General features: G+C 40.2%; 1 protein-coding gene across 2 annotated transcripts in view; it reads right to left on the minus strand.

Moving 5' to 3' along the window:
* The window catches only part of LOC102310166 (integrin alpha-5), a 59407-nt gene that overhangs the window by 26985 nt on the left and 7616 nt on the right, over nt 1-24806 (minus strand). For both annotated transcript variants that reach the window (XM_005933476.3, XM_042222900.1), the window contains 17 exons: nt 22563-22687; nt 20612-20712; nt 19995-20118; nt 19448-19509; nt 19229-19274; nt 18953-19078; nt 17941-17985; nt 17710-17753; nt 17538-17594; nt 15012-15064; nt 13043-13251; nt 11336-11527; nt 11198-11243; nt 11007-11120; nt 7956-8011; nt 7327-7484; nt 3266-3403 (listed from right to left, as the gene is read on the minus strand). In XM_005933476.3, the coding sequence (XP_005933538.1) occupies nt 3266-3403; nt 7327-7484; nt 7956-8011; nt 11007-11120; nt 11198-11243; nt 11336-11527; nt 13043-13251; nt 15012-15064; nt 17538-17594; nt 17710-17753; nt 17941-17985; nt 18953-19078; nt 19229-19274; nt 19448-19509; nt 19995-20118; nt 20612-20712; nt 22563-22687 (1696 nt within the window). The remainder of the gene's footprint in view (nt 1-3265; nt 3404-7326; nt 7485-7955; nt 8012-11006; nt 11121-11197; nt 11244-11335; nt 11528-13042; nt 13252-15011; nt 15065-17537; nt 17595-17709; nt 17754-17940; nt 17986-18952; nt 19079-19228; nt 19275-19447; nt 19510-19994; nt 20119-20611; nt 20713-22562; nt 22688-24806) is intronic.

Here is a 24806-nt window from a genome sequence, read left to right on the forward strand (position 1 = left end):
GCCTTGAGGCGACTTATGTTGTGATTTGGCGCTATATAAATAAAATTGAATTGAATTGAATTGAAGCTGACTGAGGAAATTTTCACTGGTGCTAATTTGGCATTATGTGAACACAGAGAGTGAAAATAACGGGGCTCAAACTGTAGTTCACAATGTAAAGCATTATGGGACTTGTAGTTCTAAACCCTGTCTCACAAAAAGTATGGCAAAGAAAAATAACAAGGGTTAAACCCCACAAACCCTCAGTGGGGTCACTTTACTATGGAGGAAAGTTTGTGACTTGGTCTTCTGTCATCAGGTACTTTTTAAAGCTTTGACGTATGTTGGGGCAAATTATCATGTTGGAGTACGCATCCTTCACAGCAAAGGAACATAGAAAATAAAAGCAATCAGGGGGCATCTCTGTGCTGAATTTACTTGCAGTCTGATGCAGGTAACCAAAGCCACCATAGGAAAAACACACATGAGGTGTGACTTTGCTAACACACAGTAAGCATGGTTTAGGTTGCTTACTCATTAAAGCTGTGTTGGAAACTAAAGGAAGAATGATATTTCTAATTGATTAAGAAGTCTGCAGCTTTATCTAATTATATCATAAGGCCAATAAATCTTACTCCGTGTCACAAATCTGCTTCAGTGGAAGCATACAACTCAACAAAATCTTAGCTTTTATGCAAAGGACGGCTAAAACGGGAGATCAACAGATGAATCTGGTAATTTTTCCTTTAAGGATTCTGAACTCAAACAAGTTTGGTGCACTCAATATTACAAAACTCCAATTACAAGCACATGTAGTGCACACTTACACACCCACATCACACACTCACTTCAGCTTATATACCTCACATAAACATGTGCACATTTGCAGGCCCTGGCTCTTGCCTGGTGGAGGAGACCACTGGCAACATACATAAACAAACCACAACCAGATGTCTGTGAGCTGAGCACCACCCCGCCCAAACGGAGCTGTCAGTCCCCCCTCTGTGTTTTTGCAGAGCCATGACTCGCAAGTCCTCCATAAACCTTCCAACTCTTCGTATATGAAACGCGCACAAAGGAATTGCCAACAGAGACCAGAGAGCAGAACGCAGCTCTTGATTTAACAGTGCCGACCCGCAACCTCTAACCATATGGGCTTCGCTACTATAGAAGGGCCACATATTTATGTGTATTTGTAAATGCTAGCCTCTGTCCTTGCCAATCAAGTCATGTTCCTATATGAAAAGTAAGAGTGAGCCGTGACTTCACCATGTATGGAACAAACATGACTTTAGGTTGCTTGGTAGAGCATCCTCACTCCCCTTGCTCTCCCTTCATCTGGTAACATTTGTGGCGACCATCTGGTTAAACCCTAAGAAGCACGGCGTGTGGCCATATAAGTGGTGTGGTCTAGGATTTTGGTGTGGTAATGTGATATACAGTACAGACAGACTCTACGCTTTTACAGAAGCACACACTTCTTATCCTCAGAGACTTTAGACTTCAAAGACAGTTTTCAAAGGGTTACGTTAAAAATGCATCCAAGACACAGCAGAAAAGGGAAATGTTATGAACCCCTGGGATGCATCACATGGTTGAGTTTGTATCCATAGTTAATACACCTGAGTTTGGGGTTTTGTTTATTCTAGTATTTGAAGTTTCTTGCATTGCCTTTATTTTGGGTCCCGGCCTTGTTTATTCTTATTCTTGTAGTGCCTTTCAGTTTTGTGATGTACTTATAGTTTGCTTGTTCTCTTTAAGTTAGCCTTCATGTCTTCCTACTGATAGTTTCCTTGTCTCTGTATTTAGCTGAGTTCTTTTTCCTAATTTACTTGATAACTAGTTGTCTCGTGTGTCTTGCTTTCAGTTTAACTTCCTCCCCTGTGATTGTCTTGATTACTTTTTGTCTTGTTTTCAATTCCCAGTTAGTCCTCAGTGTGTATATATAGTTCTGTCCTTCCCCACAGACAGACACATAGTCCCTCTAAGCATCTGTCTATCTTCCCTCTTGTTCTTTCAGTTTTTCCTGGAACTCTTGGATTTCTGCTGTGTTCTAAATTTGGTGTTTTTGCTTTTAAGCCAGATTTCAAGGTTAATTTTTTCTTATCAGTCTGCTTTGCATCCTTCCTTTGGGTCGTTCACTCTAAAAAGCTGACAGAAAAAGAGGAGAAAATAGGTGGGACAGATGCCATGTTCACAAAAACAAAGTGCAAAAAACAGACTTTGCAAGTAAATATGCGGCACACATGAAGCATACGATCTCCACTGAAGCTTTCATTGCAAGATTTAAATAAATGTGCACAGGTGAGGCTCGACCCTCATGTTTGGGAAGGTTTTGGTAAGGCTAAATTAGGAAGAAGGGTGCTGGTAGTGCATCCATAAGTAAATGATATACTTTTTGTATTGTGCTGTTAATGGCAGGAGCACATACAATCCTCTGCACAATGGCTAGTTAACTCAGGAAGTGGTCCTAGTAACCAACACCACATGCTAGAAAGTCCGGGAAAGGTGTCCAGCAGACAGTCAGATAACTTCCAGACCACAACACGAGTTTCATTTTAGAAAGATGGTTGAATTGTAAGGCAATGTCTTCGCTGAAGTAATCATTAAAAATTCAGTGTTTTCAAAGAAACTGCACTAAAATTATTGTCACCAATAATTTTGGGTAAGCTGAGGCTCCTCTCGCCTTTTTAATAGTGCAGGATATGGAGAAACTGTAATCTGCCATAAAATTGCCCCACAGCTTGCTGTAGAAGCATCCAGCTGCAGCCTTGCAAACCAAGTTCATGACACCACCACCCTCACCATTACACTAACTTTAACCCTATGCATGACACACCCACTTCCCTACAGCACAGCTGCAATCAGATGTATGTGGTTTGTGTTGCCCACTTTCTTCTGAAGTGGTTTAATGAGACCTGAAGAAATACTTTATCTCAATGACCAATTCCTAATACTCGCATTAGCAACAGAGGGTTTAAACAGGTTTTGATTTGTATTTGCTGTTTTGCTTAAAATGCCTGATGTTGTGCTTTACAGGCACTACTGGCACCACCAAACTGTAGCATTTCGGCTTTTAATTGCGAGAATAACATTATTATTATTATTATTGTTATTATTATTATTATTAATAATAATAATAACAATAATAATAATAATAATAATAATAGGCAACATCTTCAAACTGCTTGTTTAACTCTACCATCCCTGCATCTGTTTCCACATGCATACAACAGTGTATTGTCACAGCGTTTTGCATTATCCTATCATTAGATGATGTACATACCTTCTGCTCTATGAGCTGTTCTGTCTCGTAATTGAGGATGGGTCTGAGGCCATGTTGGTCTAGCGGGGCCTGTGGATCCAAACTGAAATTAAGGCTGATGTAAATGGGGGACAGTTTATCCCGAAATTCTTCCTCAGGCTGAAAGAGAGAAAGAAACAACTGCATTAGAAGCTGAGAAATCTGTATATTTAAATAAAAGAAAGCTACCAAGTGCGATTTCTGAAAATAAGAACAGATTTTACAGCAAAAACTGGCCTACATTACTTTTTCATTGTAGTAACTAATGTCTGGTGTGGCTCACTCTGACTTCTTAGCACACCCGTCTCCTTAGTGAACCAGTCCCATGGATCTGATGACTGAACCATCCCTTAATTATACTGCTACAGGCTCAAGTTCTTTTGCTCTCAGTCTTGCTATTCTCTCATTTTTTCCTCTTTCCCTTGACCCCCAAACATTTGCCTCAAACAGCCGACCTTCCCTGAACCTGGTTATGCCGAAGTGTCTTTTCCTGTTGAATGGGAGTTCTTCTTTCCCACCATCACCAAGTTCTTGCTCATAAGGGATTGTCAGTCGGACTGTTGGTTATCTTATACTATAAGACTTATAGTATAAAGCACTTTGAGGCAACTGTTGTTCTGAATTGGCACTATGCAAAACCATAAATTGTGTGAGTGAAATCAGTTTTAGTAGATGCAGATTGATTGTTTTTTTTACTGCTTTTAGAGTATTTATAGGATATATGTAAGTTAAGGATCTTTACCTGACATTTACAATAACCCCCTGCAAGCTAAACTCCACAAAACTTGTGCTGAGAAGGAAAAAAATACCAGTGATACTGTTAGCTAGCTTTTAGGTTAGCTAACAAAATACCAGTGATACTGTTAGCTAGCTTTTAGTTTGGCTAATGGGGGATTCAAACCTGTATTCGCTCATTTCAGTGTTCAACCACATAGAGTGAAGGATTCTGGGTATACAACATATGCAGTCATTCAAATGACCAACAGCTTGATGTGGTTGATGGTGTCTATAAGTGTATAATTTTGATTTTGATTTTGAAAGGTGGACGAAGCAAGAAGCATGAAAAAACCCCACAAAGAATTACAATTAAAACAGCATGAAACACACAGGTTAAGGGGTTAAAGGAGAGGCTGACAATGCCAACTTATTATGCACTGAGGTAAAGTCAATATAACCTGAGGTTATAATATCCACACAACTGATGAACTGACCCAAATTGCTAAGCTAAATTGAAAGGGATTTTGATATTATAACAGCAGTGATATAACAAGTTAGTTTTTAAAGTAATATTACCTTTAAAATGGCCTGAGTGTGTTTAAAGTTAATATCATGTTGCCTGAATTCCCTTTGCATAAACACAATGATGTGGCTCTTTTAAAGAAAGAGTACAGAGTACACAGACAGATAAGTGCTGACTGACATGAGTGCATGTTTGTCAGTTTCTACTCTGGTCTCTTATCCTGTCAGAGACCAAAGTGCTCTGCTCATTATATCTTACAGTGAACATCCACACGTATGACATAAGCGCCTTTGTCAGGCACAATCTTTGATCAGGTCACCACTAAGTGATGAGAGGATTGGTACTGAAGCAGTTTCACCTCACGTAGCACTTCAAACAGCAACTTCAAACCCTGTTATTAGGAAATGACTTCAACCTCGGTATTAGCCGAAAGTTAAGTGCATTCACCTGGTTCTGCAGGTGCAAACCAGTCTCTGATTAGACAGCTCCAATGAAAAGCAGCAGGGCTGGAGTCGTTTCCAAACATTAAGAAGTAGAAAATTTGCAAAAATTATTAAAAGCATACTTATGAAATGGTTGGTCTGAAGAATAAGGGCTGTTTGCACAATTACTTTCATGTTTGTAAATGATGTGTGCTTGTTCTCCTGCCCAGATGACAGCATGAAATATGAGCGACTGTTTGCAGGCTTATTATCATAGTTCTGCCTGAAAGTACATTTCTGTCCCTGCGTGTGTTTATATCTGAAAATTGCTGGGTGTACTTATCATTATAGCCAATATCTCCTCACCGAAATGCAATTTGCATATCTTTTAGCCTTTAAATTATTAAATGTTTTTCATTCCTTACAAAAGATCTGCAAAGCTCATGAATGATTCGGATTCACTGTTTATGTTAACTTTTGTTAGATATGTTGTCCTTTTTTAATGTTTTTTATATGTTAACTATGGTACCAACTTTCAGTACGTACATGCATAAGAAATACTGATCAGTAATCTTACTAGTGGTTGTCATAAAACACGTGTCATTTTTTTCTCTCCCTCTTTTTTTGTGGTACAAATTGACAGGAAATGTGGTGAAAGAGATCAGGGGAACGGCATGCGCCAAAGCTCCAGATGACCATCTGAACTAGTTGTATTTGATGAGAAACTAGAATGAGACTCAAGAGAAAGAGTCAGAAAGGTAAGAGAAAGAGCTTGAGGTCTTTCTTGCTTTATATTGTTGTCACAGAATAAAAATGAAGTTTTTGTTGCTGAATTATTCGGTTCATGGATGTATTTCACTGTATTTTTGTACTTTTCAGAGGCTCCAAATCAAGTTATGAATGCTTTATAAGCAATCATGCTAATTATTTAGCTTCATTCATTTCTTATTCATTGAGGAGCACCTCATGTTACAGTCACACAGTGGCTGGACACAGCAGCACAACCAAAACTATTGTGACAGAGTACAAAGAACTTGCAGTCTTGTTGCTGATGAACAGCAGCTCTGTGAACATTAGCAGTCAGTTGTGCTACGGTGATAAAACAGTTTTAAGATTGAGTAAGTCGGTTATCAGTTTGCAACTGAAGTTGGCGTTTACTCACAAACTGTGATAATATGATGAGTTACAGTTATTTATATTCCCAAAATCGATTGTGTTTCTCTTTCACGGCAGGGAAAAGGCTCGTTGCTACCACCTTTTTACCCCTCCTGGATAACGTGATATAATTTACATGATATCATGATATCACAGGGCACTAAGATTTCTAACTGGTTGTAAACCTTTAACACATTACTGTACTTTCTGTTCTCTGGCTGACTGCTTCCCACTGGCCCTACACAGGATGGCTCATTGGTATAATTTTATCTATAAATCTATTTGTGGTTTACTCCCCTCTTATTTATCAGACTCTTACAGAACTTGGAAAGAAGGCATTCTCGTTTTCTGCCCAGTCCTCATTGGATGCATTACAGAAGGACTCGCAGCTCTCTCAGTTGCAGATTTAAAAAAATGAAAAAATTACCTTGTAAAATCATCACTATGGGAACTTGTTCCTCTTTTTGAAATGACTGTGTAAACATTAGGCTATTCTTTGTTGTCGCAATTTTATTATTGTCGTAATTTTAATATGTTTGTCTGAAACAGGTCTCTCTTGTAAATGAGACGTTGAGTCTCAGTGGGACTGCCTGTATAAATAAAGGTCAAATAAAAAAAATAAATACAAATATGGTAAAAATCAGAAATACTTTCCCATCTTGTAAATCTGTTATCATCTACATATACAGAAATTCATATTAAGCAGAACTTCACATTAACTACTTTGAAACAGAAATGAAGACTTTTCTCCAGAAATAATGACATGGGCGCTCAGAAACGTCTCTTTTATACAGGAATGTAACCAGTTAAGTGAAGTACCCTATTACAAAGAGATCTGTGCAGTGCAGACTGCAACTGCAACATGTTATTTGCAAGCCTTTGCCAATGGAGAACCTGAACGTGATTGCAATCAGACCACAACAGTTTGGAGACAGGTTGCTTCCTGTGCAATTCCTTTGACATGAAAAGTGGCTACCCAGTAACTGAGGGTATTGTATGTTCAACCTCTAGGCGACCAGTTGGTTTGCAGCTATTTCCCCTTAAAAGCATTCAGTGGAATCATTGGGCAATTTTTCCTAGTCACAAGGGGTCCTATATCTTCTCTAGTTTGACTAGATAAATAAATTATACCTGACCAAAACAAAAGGTTTGCTAAAAAAATCAAATGGAAAACATTCGCTCAATCTGCTTGACCTCAAGGTGCAAACACAGCTTGTGTGACTGACCCGCAGATAGATATTGCTGTTGTGACACAGGGGCTTTCTGTTGGTGAGGTTAAAGGTCTTCACTAGGCTGGGCTGCTGGCTGTCCAGGAACAGAGTCCTCCTGATAGACTCCTTCTGCTTCTGCTTCCCACTGTCCAACTGCACCTCTGCCACGAAGCCTTAAAAAAATGTATGACACACACATCTATGTTTCACACAAATATGCCAATTGGTGCAAAGCACATACATGAACGCATATGTGCTCAGCCGTCTGTGTTTGCCTGGCCACATGCAAACACACACATATGCAGGAGTAAATATTATTATGGCAAACAGCCTTTGTGTGCTATTTTGTTCTCTGTACAGAAACATAGAGAGCATTGCTGCAGACCACATGACAACAACTATGCAGAGAACAGAGACAATACACACCCACTCACTTCAAATAAACACACACGCACTTTTCTAAACTGCCGGAGCCCACCAAGTTACCCCGTGTTTACACAATTGTTCTTTTATCTTGATCTTAACTGCCAAATTGACCACAGTGAGGGCTAGCATACTTGTGGCTGCACAAAGAAAGCAAGGTAATGGGGACCATCTGTGCGTTTGTATGTGCATGTGTGCGTGTGTGTGTGTGCGTGCCTCACCTAGATGAGAGGGGAGGTGCTTCCCATTAGCCAGCAGGCAGAAAGTGATGCTGACGCTGGAGGTTTAAGACAGACACAAATATTTTTTAAAAATTAGCACGCAGAGCTAGCAGGGATGTCTTGACTTTATTTGAGCCGTAGCTCTGTCTTCCTCAGAAAGTATCCCCTATTCATAGATTTATTGTTTTGGTTTTTTTTCCCTGCACTAAGACAGTGTGCATTAAGCATCTACAGTATGCCTCTATCAGGCAGCTGTTCAGTAAATAAAGTGAATAATTATGGTTCTTCTCTTATGGAGACCAAATAAAAGGGTCCTTTGATGCTACCTGTGCTTATCCTAAGTCAAAATCAAACTGTATCATTTTTAATTGTTAATAATTCATTAAAAAAATCTAGTATTGTGCTTCTTAAATGAGAAATAGCAGAAAAAGTGTGAGAACCAGTGTATCTAAATTGATGCTGTGCAATAAATTCAGATACAGATTAGAAGGGCCAAATTCAGTCTAAGACTGTTTGCAACCTTCTGAAGACCAAATTCTGCAGAAAGTAATCTGATGACAGAAAGTACTCCCTCTCTTAAAGTTTAGGATTGTATGTATTAAGCAATAATTTAAAAAAACTTATCTGATTCTTAGCAGGTCTTAAAATTAGGAAAATTCAACCTCAGATGAACCATGAGAAGATGTTTGGTCATAATGCACAGCACCACATTTATAGAGAACATCTCATAGAACTGCAGCACCACCAAGCACATTGTTGAGTTGAGCATGAACTAGTCTGTACACCAAAGTATTCTAGAGTCAAATGTGAGGCCGTCTGTCTGACAACCAAAGTCTGGCCAAAATTGGGTCATGAAACGATCAACGATCGCAAGCACAGCAGCAAATCTACAACAAAACGGCTGAAAAAGAAGAGAGTCAAGGTGTTTCAGTGGTCCACTCAAAGTCCAGACCTCAAACTGGCCAAGATGGTGTGGTAGGACCTTAAGAGAGCTACACATAAACAGATGCCCGCAAACCTCAATGAACTGAAGCAACATTGTAAAGTAGAGTGGGCAAAGATTCCACCACAATGATGCGAAACTGGGTCATACGGAAAATGATTACCTAAAGTTATTGCTGCTAAAGGTGGCTCTAGACACAGGTGGATTTAAGTTTTTACACACTGCATTTGAGCTTTTTAAAAAATAAATAAATAAAATAGTTTAGTGTTGTTGTTTTGCTTTTATATTTGCCTAACTTTAGAACCTGCTAAGTACCAGATGTTTGTTATTATTACCTCACTATATAACCGTAGAACTGAAATACGGTAGATTTTCTGTGTACCGTGACTGTAACATTATACTGGACAAAGCAGAAGGTGTGATGGGAAACGATGCTCACAGAGGGAAATGGATGGTTGGATTAACCAGTTAAAACAAGACGATCCACTGCTCCGCTCCTGCAGTCAGCAGGTGTGGCAGATTGGTAGAGATCAGAATAAAGCACTGGAATGCTCCAGTCTATGTTTATGCAACATCCCCAGACAGCTTTCAATTAGATATGAAAATGTTGTCAGTTTGATCTGATTCTAAATTAATTCCAGCCATCCTTGGCCATTTACTTGCATTTAAACCAAAGTAAACACTGACTCTAAATGTGCTGGAATAATAACACAAAGTCAGCACTTAACAATTACACTATGTGCTTGAATGGTGCACATAAAAGCACAGGAAACAAGCTGTGTAAATCTGTTTGGCGACACCTGGGAGCTGCTTGGCATCTCGTTGGATCACGTTCTTCAGATGTTTTCAGGAGTTTTGTCATTTCGTGAGATCTACTTCTCCTCTGATTGTACACAGATTTATTTATCCTCTCTAGACAAACTTGTGATTTGTAAGTTTGGGTTATGTTTGACTTCACCCTCACAGACATGGTTAGGCACAATTCATCTCAGCTGGACACATGACCAGCTGATATGCAACATCACCATGTTCTACAATCCTACTCCCACTGCTTACTCTAAAGTCTTTCATTGCAACCCCCAACCGGTCGCAGCAGATGGCCCCGCCCCTCCCTGAGCCTAGTTCTGCTGAAGGTTTCTTCCTGTTAAAAAGGAGTTTTTCCTTCCCACTGTCACCATGTGTTTGCTCATAGGGGATTGTCTGATTGTTGGGGTTGTCTCTGTATTATCGTAGGGTCCTTACCTTAAAATATAAAATGCCTTGCGCAGAACCAAGAGCAAAAAGAGCTACAGTCTAACACCTCAGACACCCGAGCTTTATTCCTCAGAATTATAGTGAAGTGAGGCAATTTAAGTGAAAGGTAAACATTCTTGTCATGTTTAATATTAGCTGTTGTAACTATAGAAACACATGAAAGGTCCCTTTTAGGAGCTCTAGCTTTGAAATGCACACACGTACATGAATGAACATCGTGTTCATTCATTCCATAAAACTTACAAGCCTTTTCCAACCTTTTCAAAGCCTCTGTCTCCTTCCCAACTCTCGTTTCATTCCTCCATGTAGCTACTCCACCTTTCTCCCACCTCCCCATCTTCTCCTCTCTCCCTCTGTTTCCGTTTTGTTTCCACGGCAGCAAAAAATACAGCAATAAGCATGAAAACAAGACTCGCTTGTATCAACATCAGAGTCAGATACAAAGACACCAGGCAGCTTGGCAAACACCCCACAACAGCATTTAAAGGTTCCACACTGAATCCGATGGTTAAAGTGAACTTGTGGAAAGAGCTTTATTGGGACTGAAAGCTGGGAGAATTTTACTCCTTGTTTTTCCACTGATTCTAAGAATACTCTGTGTTCAGAGGAGGAAACTGGCAAACATGAAGTCATTTGACATTCTCTTGAGGTAAAGCACTGACTAAGATGTGTGTTACATAATTTAGGAGATGCTCCATAACCTCAGAGAACTCTTGAGTTGCTCTTAAACTTTTTTGGTAGACCATTAAAGAAACTTCCACTACAGCGGTGAGTGCCAAAGGCTCGATCAAACTGTGTATAATCCGCCTATTAATAAGCATATGTTTCGAACTCTGAACAGGAAAATACCTTACCAAGACACAGAAAGACTTTTATTCCCTGTGGTCAGCATGCAGTGCTTCTCCTCCTGGTTGAACATGGTCGGCTGTACTGTGAGAGACGCGCTGGCGTTCACTATTGGCCGAGCTCTGATTGCAGACACGAGACAAGAATGAGTAGAATGGTCTGCATGATTGTGATTACGTTACTAAAAGTTTAAACATACCTGTAGAGGACAGCTTTATCTACCCCAAAAGCACCGACAATCAGGTCTGCGAGAAGAGGAAAGTGACTTAAATCAATAAATGAAATGAAACAAAGAAGAAGCGTTGATAGAGATCTGTTGGAGCCTTTTCTGCAATACCTGGGTACCCGTTTTGATCTAGATCTGTGTTGCCTCGCACAGTAAAGCCAAAACTGGCCGGGAAAGAGCTGAAAGCCCACTGGCCCGAGAGCATCTGAGTGGGGGTGTCCTTCAGTCCTCCAACATGACCGTTGTAGATGAAAACCGACCCCTGCTGGTCGTCTCCTCCGTACGGACAGCCGATAGCCACGTCTGATCGTAAACAGCAACAAGACTTTGTTAACTACATGTATATTATTATGCAAGGCAGCACAACGCACTTATATTCCTTCAACAACAAAATAATGAAGAACAATTGTTCTAGGACTGACAGTTGTTTTTCAAGGAGCAGACTTCAGTCATTTGCTGTGTTTATTGGTTATTTACATTGTTAGACTTTGGCTGAATCTTGAATGAATGAAGTGTAGACTCTGTCAGTGTGTCTGTTAGCTCAGCCAAGTTATCATTCACATTTGGAAAAGCATCTGAGGCAGTTTAAACGAGTGCTGAAACATGAAATCAGTCACTACACCCTTTCCCTTATACTGACTCAGTCATGTAGGAAATAAACAAACAAAACATTTGGCTCTTTATGCTGCGCAAATGTGAGTATTTGCTTTTCCCTGTTTATATGATTGGCACTTTTCACCCTTTTCTCTATCTTTTTATAGCATGAAACAACCAAAGAAGAAACTCATTAGACAAATGGACACTTGAATGCAGATCTGTATGAAAGAAACTACTTCATGGGACAGAAACCAAATCTAAAAAACAAACTGAGTGCAGTATTATTTCTGGTAGGCAACAAAGTTCACCTCAGCCAGCACTCCCAACAGATCTGCTAATCTGCCAGCCCACAGACAGTTGAGCTGGTACACTTCTTATTTGCACACAAGAGGGCCACTTTTGGCTAAAGGCTTCACCACAGCAAGTAGCTCTGCAGATTTTGTTTCAGAAACATTTTCATTTATATTTGACAACACCAAAGGCTTTTATGTCTCTAGTTAGATTGACCAGGGACCTTCTGCTTGCCAAGAAAACCACTACACTACACTCTCATGTCATATTGCCAAAATCTCATATAGTGGCTCCTTTAAGGGTGCTTTAGCATTGATCCTGTTTCCTTTGCAACCCACCTTTACCCCAGATTATCAATTTCATGCTATTTCTGACTTAATCAAGGTTATGTCTTTTGTCAGTTAGGCCTTTTCTGTTTCTGCAGCTCTCCCATCACGTATGCCTGGAATTTCAGGGAGGAACAAGAACAGAGCCATGCATCTGAAAATAAATGACTCCAGATGGAAAAATAATCTTATTTTAACTAACGTGGTCTCAAAAGACAAGGTGGCATGGTGGTGAATGATGCCTCAAATTTTAAAAAAAGCCTTCCTTTTTCTCCAGATGCACTAGTTTCTTCCCACAGTCCAAAGACGTGCATGTTAGGTTCAACAATGCGCCTGTGAGGCTGTCTGTATCTACTGTATGTGTTAATGGTATGATGAACTGGAAACTTGTCAAGGGTTTAACTCTCCCTCTACACCATGCTCCAGTTTCCCTGCACCCCTAAGCTGTGTAAGTGGTTAAGACAATGGGTGGATTTTCCAATAGAATTACATAAGTTATAGTAAAGTATGTTCAGAAATGGGGTTATGACCTATAGTGTAACAACTGAGTTATTTTGTCTCGTTCTGGTCTATGTTCAGCACATTCTCTATGATGCAAATTTACCATTGAAACCATCTTGGTTGAGGTCACCCAACGGGGCCAGAGAGGTGCCAAACCGGCTGAAGGCCTGAAGACCCAGGAGGTGAGACTGACTTGGTTCCAGCTCCAGAGGACCCCTCTGTAGATACACATACACTTTTCCCAACTCCTCCAGACGCCCATTAGACCCCCGATGCATGAACAGCGGCGCTCCCACCACCAGGTCATCCAGACTGGAGTTATGGGCAAAAAGCAAATTATGAAGCTTTATTCTTTCCCCATGAAGACAACAGGAAGACCCTGTACCCTCAATGACACCTCAATATACAGGGTGGGCCATTTATATGGATACACCGTAATAAAATGGGAATGGTTGGTGATATTAAAGTCCTGTTTGTGGCACATTAGTATATGTGAGGGGGCAAACTCCTCAAGATGGGTGGTGACCATGGTGGCCATTTAGAAGTCGGCCATCTTGGATACAACTTTTGTTTTTTCAATTGGAAGAGGGCCATGTGACACATCAAACTTATTGGTAATGTCACAATAAAAACAATGGTGTGCTTGGTTTCAACGTAACTTTATTCTTTCATGAGTTATTTACAAGTTTCTGACCACTTATAAAATGTGTTCAATGTGCTGCCCATTGTGTTGGATTGTCAATGCAACCCTCTTCTCCACCCTGTATATCAATAAAGAGTTGTTTTGATGACCAGTAAACTGTATAGGCAGAGATCACCCTGATTAACGTCTGATGCACCCCAATAATTTTGTTCTGGAAGCAGGTCTGACAGAAACCACTCAGTTTAGAAAAGAGTAACAATAGTTACCCTTGTACATAAATTAATTACCAGAAAATCCATTGTTTTTTTAAATTTAAAGAAAGAAACTTGTTGTAATGTATGAGTTTTAATTTACATCATATTTGCTACATCCGATATTTTTTGTAATTGCAGTTGTTTAAAAGGTGTTGTGGAATTTGGGGGGTTTTCAGAGGAAAAGCACACTTGGCTTCACAGGGTTAAATGAGGACAGGATGAGAAAATTAGGACATTAACACAGACAATAAGATACAAAGAGTCTCATTTGAGTCAAAGCCACATAATCAGAGAATGATTTTAGGTGCTCCCCTTTTAGTATTTGCTTTTAACACACAATGAAATGAAAAAATGCATTTTTTCATTTCAAAATGTAATCCTCCTTTTCCCTCTTATGTAAATTTAGGAGTTTGCAGCATTGTGACTCAACTTGAGATTAACGTAATCAAATGTGATTTGCGGTGACTAGCTAAAAGGGCAACTCATATAAAACTGCACTGACTGTTAGCTAGCGCAGATAGCTGATTTTTGCGTGTGTGGATTTCATCTGGAAATAATAAAGTCTGCCACTACATTTACATTTGAGCTTTCTCGCTAAGCCAGGACTACTTCTCTCACAGTCCAATCATAGATTTGATTTAAATGCCTGTTGTATTCAGTTTCATTTAGCACTATGTCACACTACAGTTGCTAAATATGGCCTAACTGCCCTTTCACTGTGACTTCCAGTAACATTAACATTCTGGAAAAGCCTCTTATTCTACACAGATACTGTACAGTGTGTTGAGTCCTTTGAGTGAGGTTAACACTGTATGTGACATCATGACTGAAAGTGTAGAGCGGAACAAAGAAGGGTGTGAGCTTTAGAACGTTCTCAGGGTTTAACTTGCTACATTGTGACTCTTCTACTAGTAAATGTTGAAATTCTAAAAGAAGAAGGGAGTGAGGAAGTGAGAATGGCAAAAAAACTCATTGCACAGAACAAGAATACTCTCGGGGGGAAATTTTAATGACACATTAGAAAGCATGAGTAATTGAACCACTGTGGGAAATGTCCAAAAGTCACACTGTTGACCTCTGTTTCAATTGTTTTTAGTTTCTTGTTTTAGCTGATCGTATCTCTCCCATTTCATCACTCACTGCTGATATTTTGTGCCACCATGACAGTCGCTTACCCGTCGCTGTTGATGTCAGTGGTTGCCACTGCGTAGCCAAAGTAGGACCCCATCTGGAATGCATTACAAACAAGACCCAGTTAGCCTGTAATCATACCACAGCGCACAGATCCCTTTCTTTTCTTTCATTTTCTCTCTCTACGTTTCCTTTTTATCTTTCCACCACCTCCCCCAGAAGCTTTCTTTTTCTCTCTCAATCCCACAATCCCCTAGGGTCTCCTCTTCTCTCTTTTCATGGGGTTCAGTGTTGATGCTCCTGTAAGTTTGAGTTGAGGTAGGGGGTCTGAGGATTGATAACTACAACTCCTTTAAAGCACACCCCAAGAAAATGCTTGTGGGACTTGGGCTTTCCGGTTTAATTTCATGCCATGTATGAGCATGTATGATAAATAAGGGTCACGTTACATCCTCGTTTGACTCTGATTTCAAAGTGATTTGTAGTATAGCGTCACTGAAGGGTTTCCAACACTTGAAACCTTTGTGAAAAACAACACTGAATGCTAGGATTGCTTTCCCGTCGTGCACATGCAAAGCAGCTCGTAACATAAATCACTGAAGCTCAGGATAAAATTCTAATGCAGCAATGTAAAACTCTGGCATTACTGTTTTGCCCTACACTTGTAGTCCAAGAAAACAAAATCAAGTGCTCTGGTAATGTTCTTCTGAGGTCTGGTGAGCTGTGGTGAGAACAGCAAGCTAGGAAAAGTCAACCACTGATGGCTTTTCAGTCATCAGCCACAACGTCTGGGGTTCCTTTAATAGCTCTACAAACTGCGTCAGGTTTGTAGAGATGAGGACCAGGCCACAAAGTTCTGTAACAAAGTGGCAAAAATCAAACCAATACAGCAGTGCCAAACATGTTAAAATATTCACACATTTGTGCTGCTCGTGCCTTTTGCAGTATTTTTTAAATTGAAATCAGCTAAAAAACAAACAAACAAACTGTGAAACAGTCCAAAATGTTTGATCTCCAGTCTTGGTGAGAAAAATTCGACACACCAGTGTCTGTGTGCATTGCAACGATACATCCAAAAAGATTCTGTTCATCTGGATGTAGCTAACCTGAATTCTAATGGTAGTTTATAATTGCCCTTCACCAAAGAAGCTGTCGCTGATGAACAAAGTGGAACACCAAAAGCAGACAAGGTTAATGAGCAACGCAGTCAAACTGCTAACTCTGAAGTTTAATTTAAACTTCTTCATTGAATCTACGTATGTAGAGCCTACAATTTAACCTACACCCACTTTGCATTTGTACACGTGACGCTGTACCGCTCTGCAACTTTGCGTCCAAGCGACCGACACTGTCGTTTTCAACAGCAAAGCAACACGACCTCTTGGAGAAAGGCTTTCTGGTGTGTTTTCACAGCTGATTTCTACATCACAGTCTGAGCACCCATAGAGAGACCAGCAACAGAGAGAGGAGCCTCATTAGCCGGGAGTTTACACCAGATCACTCTCACTATGACCTGACAGTTTATCCGGCGCCCTCCACCCTCAGATGGACACCTCTGAGCACTTACTGATGACCTCCCAGGCTGCGCCGCACAAACATAAACGCACGATTAGCCATATGCTTTACCATGAGTCCAGGTGTCACATGCTCTCGCATCAGCAAAGTCTAATGATGTAACTGGTATGTCACAACTCAAGCAATACCGTTACCTTTGTGTCACACGACAGTTTGTACAGGGAAAGAGATTTTAGTTTCTGTATCTGTTCCCCTTCTACAGTTTGTCTGTGACCCCACCCTAAAGTCAATTCAGTGTCAGAGTTGAGGGACAAGATTCAAATTTAGCTAAATTAATAAAACCAAAATGTGTGACAAAAATTGTCCTTTTCATTTACTGGTTTTAACCTACATTTTTAAGCAAATACAATAAACACAGAAGGAAAATTTATTCTGGATGTAAATGAAACATGTACTCATATTTACATTCGAGGTCAAAGGAAGGGGCTTCTGAACGCCCTCTACAAATGACTCATCACCACCCTTCAGCTTTTCCACCACTAGAGAATTGATAAATAGTATTTTAATGATAGTAAAGGGTAACGTTGTAACCTAGCACTTACATTTTCACAGAAAATTAAGTAGGTTGTTAACAGATGACATATCACACCTTCAGCTGCACAGCGTTGAAAGTTAACATGTCAAAAATAAAGCTCGATGACTAGCTGAGCTAAATATACCAACGTGATTAATCTGTGGGCTTTATTTAAAGGAATTCTGTTCAGCACTGGTGCTCTTCAGCTCTGACTGACTTTAAAAATGCACATCCTGAATCAATATGCTGACCACTGTCTTGGTGTCTGCAAAGTCTGGGTTTGATTAACAGCTTTTAGAAACCACGAGCTGTGCGTACTGTGACCTGCAGCTCTGACCCTGGCGTAGGCCTCTTCTCCACAGGGCAAATTCCTTCATCTCCAACCCTCCATTGCACATGCCACTTTAAATATAGGACCATACATGAAAACAAAACAGCAGTCAGGCAAAAAAAAAAAACACCCAGTCACACTTGTACGTACCTGCTCCCCTGTCAGGTTTAGCAGAGATTTCAGATCACTTCCATTTAATATGGACACCTATATCAGAACAGAAGAGAGTTAGCCATTAAAACCCGTGCATTGAGAACCTTCACGTTGCCTCACGTTTCCTATTTGTACTGCAAAAATCAAGAAGAACATAGGAACTCCTTACTAAACCATACAGCATGAGTCCTTTTGGAACTCCTGTGACAAAATCTGTGAAAAGAAAAGTAACAACATAATTATCAGATTTATTTTGGGAGAGGGGGTCTGAATGTTTTGGCTTCCTGAAAGGCTAATAACACCTTTCTGTTACTACACAAACACGTTTATCGAAACAAAGCAGCAATCCCCGCACTCAGCCATGCATTTTGGTTCTCAGTACTGTAAATATGACCCTCACCTTCCTCACCATCCCCGCTGAACTCGCCACTAGCCACAGAGTAACCTGCAGGAGAGAGGACAGAAACAGCTTGAAGTGGTGGATACAATAAAAGTATATTTTTGCCTACATGCCTTAACCCTGTGAGGTGGAAATCATCATGACACCAACACTAACGCTGCCCCATCAGAATATGTTGTTTTTGTGTTTTGAATTGTTCTTGTAAGTCTTGGTAACCATGGGACAAAAAAAATCATCATTCTGACTGTCGCTCATCAAAAGCTTATTTCCATTTTTCTATAAACATTAATCCGAAAAAATAATGTAACCCTTTTTATTAATCTTTGAGGTCTAAGTCGGTGGTGACCTCAGCTTTAACCCTAACTCTAACCATCAGACTAAGTCATTTTTTTAAAATACATTTTTTCACAAGCAAGCAGAACCACAGGGCTATCTGCTGGCCAATTATACACTACTTATACCACACTACACCTGTACTTAGGCAATGCTATGAATACTGTGAGGTATTATACACAGAATGACAGCAAATAAACAATAAAAATAAATGTATTCTTGGGAAAAAAACTGCAAATAGTTTGTGATGCATTGGCAAGAGGTAAGCATACATGCAACATAAGGGCCCTCAAAAATTGATATGTCTTTTGAAAAATTGATTTTAAATCCCAGTTGTTTGGATTTTTGTATATATCATGTTGATTTGGCCCCCCAGAATGTGATCTTCCGTTTGCATGTGTTTGTTTCACATCACGTTCAACGCACGGTAGGTCTTAAACATCACAGGCATTCAACTTAACTGACAACAATTCATTCCAGTAAAGCTGAAAATGTTTTTTTATTTTGTCAAACTTCATTGTAAATTTTCAGTGTTTTGTGGGCATTGTTGATCATTCTTCTGTTACTCAAAGAATAGATATAATTATATATAGATAACAAAGACTTAAGAAAACAGACATAAAACAAAAACTGCCCATAGGTCGGGTTTATGCTGGGAATGGTAAAGGTGCTTCCTTACCCAGGTAACTGTCATCATAGCTTCCCTGCACCTGTCGGGTTTGAATCTGCCCGGCGACCGACAGCAGAAAGTAGGCAGGATAGTAGGCCTTAACAATCTCCTCTGTAGTGGCAGAGATCAGCTGACCTTCAGAACAGACCAGTAACAAAGGGTCGTGAGGCATGTGTATCTTGAACTTTGGTTCCCAATCATTTATCCATTCTCCATGAAGAAGAAAACAACACTGGAGGATGTGTTCTAAAACAGCCATACGGCATCACATTCCTCTCAGCTCACCTTGCCAGTAAAAGCTGCCTGGTCCTCCAAGCACAACCCTCCCATCCTGAAAAAAAACACACACACAACAGTAGTCTGAGCTGAGGAATCTGTGTGTCACCAGTTTCAAATAAACTGTGCATGTTTGGTGCTCACAGTGTAATCGCCACTGCTTTGATCAGCCAAAAGAGAGAAACACTGACCATGTTCCTGCATAAAACTAGCAAACATTTCTCTTACCTTGGTGAAGTCAGCACTGAATCCCCCCTGACAATAGCCCTGTCCAGCAGGTCCATGTCTTTCTGCAGTGAGCAGCAACAAAACATATTAAATATCAATACATTTATTGAACAACAACTTCACATTGTTCATAACATCTCTGCCAATAATGGAGTTGCAACCTTTGACATCTGAAGTTAGGGGTAGGGTGTCAATTAGATTAACTCTCTAAGGTTTAAGATGTCATAAGAGAACCCAAACCCTGTGTAATCCAAATATATAGCTTTGTTACCAAATTGTTATCCTGAAGCTTTTCAGAAATAATCACTCTGACATGCATCAAACACAAACATAGAGTTGGAGTGGGGTTACGGTTACGGTTAGCACCTGTGATGGCTTATATCATAAGGTACAATGCTAAAGTGAGTGTGTAAGACTTAATTTGAAAGGTTTAACCAACATTTTAGTACAAATCCAACGCTAACCCTAATTGTGGGTGAGCTGCTGGTCACCTGGTGGATTAAGATGTGAAATCCCCTGAAAGGTAGCTGTTGCTGCACTAGCTTACCTGTTCGGCATGGTGCAAACTCCACAAATCTTTTGAGGTTGTCTACAGCGAGGTAGCAGGTTCCTGTAACATCGGAGAAGGGTATGTCGTGTTCAGTCCTCCAGTAGTATCTGGGAGCGCAAGCCTGGAGACCAGAGAAAGAAGACTCAATAAAAAAATGTAAACTTTACTCTTAAACTTCCTTACAGTTGTTAAGCTACTAGTGCATCGAGTGTGTAACGAGACAAAAATCTGTTAAGACTCTGGATTTGCTGCCTACAGCAAGAAACTTCAATGGCCAAGTCATAGTATAGCATAAGCTGACTAGTCACCTAGCCAAACCAAATCGCCAAACAAACCAAGACGATTGTGAGGAAGTAGAAAAAAAGAGCCACTTGGCTTGTCCTGAGGTTTTGCTCCTGGTCTCTTAAGCTATTGAGTTTAAAATGTTAAAATGCAATGATAAAGTGTGCTGACCAAGCTTTACTGTTGGGTGTGAGAATGTGTTTCCGAAACCCCATATTAAAGAATTACTGACAACAAAGTCTGCACTATATGTTAACAGCTGTTCAATTAAACAAATATGCCACAGGTCACTTCAGCAAAATTATGCAAGCTAGCCAATGAGCTATTCTTACCAGGACGCTGCTACCATGGGCACGCACAGTAGCTCCGAACCACTGATGAGACTTGAACTCAACCTGAGTGTTCACGTCATTTATATAAAAATACCGGTCACCTGTGAAAACACAGAAGAAAACCCAAAAGATTTATAGTCACCACACAGTTTGGTTCTCAGAAAGCAGGACTAGAAGGAAACTTCAGTGATGTCAGGAGTTGCTATTTTAACTCTGATCACCGTGTTTTGTTTGACTTTTGTGCTGTCTGGGCTTCATTTGAGAGAGTTCCCCACATGTTCTTGGCTTTTTACATGGATATTTTATGGCCTTCTTCCCGGGGTCTGCAGTCTTAATCCATCCTCCATGCTATGGCAGACATCAAACAGCTCAAAAGGACTTGGACCTTGTTGTTACTGTAACCCAAACGGTCGTATTTGATTGTCAAGATGTGTTTTAAGAAGAGGCCCTGGCAATACTAAGGCACCGATGAGGAAAGGTTTGGTGGAGCGTAAGGAGAATGTGCCAAACAGTTTTAATCTTGCAACTTCAGCAACATTACACCTCCAGATTTTTGCTTTTTCAGGGACATTCTGTTAAAATAATTAATTTGGGAAACTAAGACAGTTTTCCAAGTTCAACTGCTTTTCCTGGTCCACAAAACTTGGCTCAGCTGAGCCAAGTTGCCTTTATGTCCTTTGGAGCACAGTTAAAACAAGAACCACTTCACTAAGTGGCAAATAAAAGTTGTAGAGATTTGCTATCGGACAATTTCTTGCACACGCATGCTTTTTGTCTCACACGCATAAAAAGGAACATTCAGGATCCCTGATCGCTTAACAAACCCTAACGCCTTCTGCATGCCTGAATGAGAACACTTGTCTTCAGTCCCTGTTTAAGCACTCAAATAATGTAAATTATACTTATAATGTGGCTTTAACTGTAACCTTAACCGTGGTGATTTTCTTGATATATGTTCCTGCTGTCTCTACTAGAGTGGTGACATTAAACTCTCCTGGCTGCAGTTCAGTGTGCCTGTTTGGTTAATGGAGTCTGGCCTACGTCCTCCAACACACCATTAATCCTGAGGCCTGAAATGGGAAAAGCGAGACTACTGAATGTAAATGTATGTGGTGTGCGACTGTAAGCGTGGTTTTAAGTGTTTTCTAATACACTATATCAAGTTTCCGAGACCATTTGTGTTTGTAAACATCTTGCGAGTGTATATTTATGTGCGCAGAGTTTGCACAGCCACATTTCTCGGTCTGTGCAAACCACAATTTGATATCAGCACGCAGTCGGTCGTGATAAGTTACACCCTCTGATCCTCAAACGGTGGTCCTTATCGTTTCCTGCATTTCTGATGGAGGTGATTGTTTTCCTGGCAGGGCCGGGGGAAGGCCGGGTCCTCTGGGGTCCTTGTCCCCGTAATGACTCTGCGCTAATTAAAGAGCACTCACAACACTGGGCCCCGAGTCGAGGAGAAAAATCAAAGCTCTGTGAAAACACTGCAAACGCAGCTCATTGCCCAAAATGGAAACCTTAGAGAGGGGTGGGGTTGAGGAAAGACTCAGTCACCATTAAAACTCAGGAAAGACATCAAAGGCTAGTTTCAATCAAAACACATGGCCCCTAGATCGGGCGATGGAAGATGGCAGGGAGCCGCACTCCTGACCTCAAGGTCAAGCACAGCGGCGCTTAACTGGGGAAGCTACCCATAGCTTCTCTCAGCCACTTTAATGGCGAGGTAAAGACAGCTGTGCGTTTACTACACATTCTGTTTCAACTATTTCACAGTACCTTTGGGGAAAGTGACATTTTAATACTGTGGAACAATATGACCTACGAGCCACTGCTGTGATTATGATGTAGGGAGAATCGTCTCCCTTGGATTTTAAATATTGAGCATGATTTTTATCTGTGCCGGTGCAAAGAAGACAACCGTTAATTTAGATTTAACGAGACACCCTACCTTGCTTGTCAAAGCTGATAATGGTGCAGTTATTTTGGCTCCACGGGCACATGTACACAGCTCCTCCTTCAGTGACGTTGGGCTGGCTGGTGTTGGCTTTCGGGGCACCAATCAAAATGTTGATGCTAGAGCAGCAGAAAAGAAAATATGACCAATTTCTGTACAGAAGCGTAATTCCAAAACTATATCTACATACATTTTTTGGTGATCTCAAGACAGTAAGAAAGTCATGAACCCTTCCTGGCTGTAGCTTCTAGACATGAACACAGAAATTATCCTTTCACTTGAGCAAGAAATCAAATATGTCCATTTCCCAGAATGCTGCACAATTCCTCTAATCAGAACTCAAATGATGACAAAGAGGAAACCAGACTCTGACAGTCTGTACTGCTGGCTATGAAAACACAGCCATAAAGATTTGAGAAGTTAGATCACATTGTTTTGTTTATGGAAGTTTGTAAAGTTCAGCACAACTGTTTCATAGAGGTATGTTAAGAACATTTAAAGAGCAATTTGTAGCTATTACCTCAGCATTCCCACTGATCCCTGCCATTACCAGTTACTTTTACACCAGATGTTAGATACAGTTACAGGATGTTGTCTGGCACTGCTAAACATAAATCTACAGACAACACCAAGACTTATAGTCATTTATCCTGCCCTCCATTTTAATGCTCTGACCCCAATCTGAATCCTAACTTTAACTCCAGGCCGAGGAAATAAAGATATGCAATTTTTGTTCTCCAAAGTCTTTGCAACCAGGGGTGAAATTAACTGATATACATAAAAAAATGTACATTTTTTTCCCAAATAAGTCCAGTTTGCCTCCAAAATTAGTAGTTTCACCTTCTACACATTAGTCCACATCACTGAAGGTTCACTTTATACCCCTCTGTGGTTTCTATTGGCAAACTTAAAAGGCAGTTTTTTCTGCACCTGCAATCTGCTTTGCAACCCACTTTAACCCAACTCTTCCTTTCATCCTGTGACTTAATGTCATGTATGTTGTCTGCTAAAAGCTCAGAGTGCTGCATAAGTCCCAGTCCAGCTTTGTCTATTCTGGGCTACAGTCTTGTTTTGCTCTGCCCACCTCCAGCTTCATGTTCTCACATGAAAGGTAGAAAAAATCCCAGAACAGAGCCTTCAAATATAAATTGGACCTTGGACCTATCCTGGTTATAGTTAAATTTCTGTTCTTATATTTTGTCCTACGTAGGTGACTGTGACCTGTTTGGAAATTATAGACTCAAAGTGTTGCGTTGACAACACGTTGGTCCCAGAGTATTGTAGCTCTTTTTCACTTTAATGAATGGCAATCATCTTTCTCAAAGCCTTGTTTAGGTATGGTTTTAGCCTTTGATTTGTTTAGAAAAACAAAGACGTGGTCATTTGCTTTTTTTTCTTACAATAACGAGAGGCTATTTATGCAAATACAGTAACTCAGTGTTTTCACTTAGCGCACAACCATGTGGTTGCTCCTTTAGGTTAAAGAGATATAGATTTCTATCTCTCAGTTATTACTTTCGTGCTGAACGTACTTTTGCTTTGTAGCTAGAAAATTAAACAAACATTGGTGGAAAAAATGGGAGAGTAGACAAGAAGTATCCTGAGATGGTTGTGCATATTTTCATGATATACTCTGGAAATCAACAAAGCAATAACACACATTAATGTGACCTATCAAAAGCTGTTCTAAACATTTGCTTGCATGGATATAGATAAATATCATGCAAATATATACCTACACCTGTTATTCATGCAGCCCTGCTAAAAAACCCCAGAGCAAATGGCACAGCTTAAGACAGTGGTGACTGATGACATTAGCAGATATCAGACAGACTCTGTACTCTCCCCATCCCCCAAAATGTCTTAGGAATATTTACACGGCTGGATGAGCTTTCCTTATAAACCATTCACTCCACAGCCACTAAGGAGTGCAGGGTACAGGCTTTCAGTGGCTCACTTTTTCAAATCAGTATATAACTTTTATTCACTCTCTGAGATGACTAAAAACACTAGAGCTACAAATCCTGAACAATGGGATGTTTATCAGTAGAATGACACTATTGAGCCCCGAAATTACAGGATTCCTTTCCTTGAACTCATGTTCAACAGGAACAGCTGCGAACAGGAAAGAAGCTCAGGAGCAGTACAACGTATAATTTTTAGTGAAAGATTTATGACCTCCATTGAATTTACTCACAGTCACATTATTCCAAAATAGGTTGTGTCCTAATGGTGGCA

This window comes from Haplochromis burtoni, unplaced genomic scaffold (assembly GCF_018398535.1).
Source record: "Haplochromis burtoni strain Fernald_Lab_line unplaced genomic scaffold, NCSU_Asbu1 Contig_97, whole genome shotgun sequence".
Taxonomy (NCBI): Eukaryota; Metazoa; Chordata; class Actinopteri; order Cichliformes; family Cichlidae; genus Haplochromis; species Haplochromis burtoni.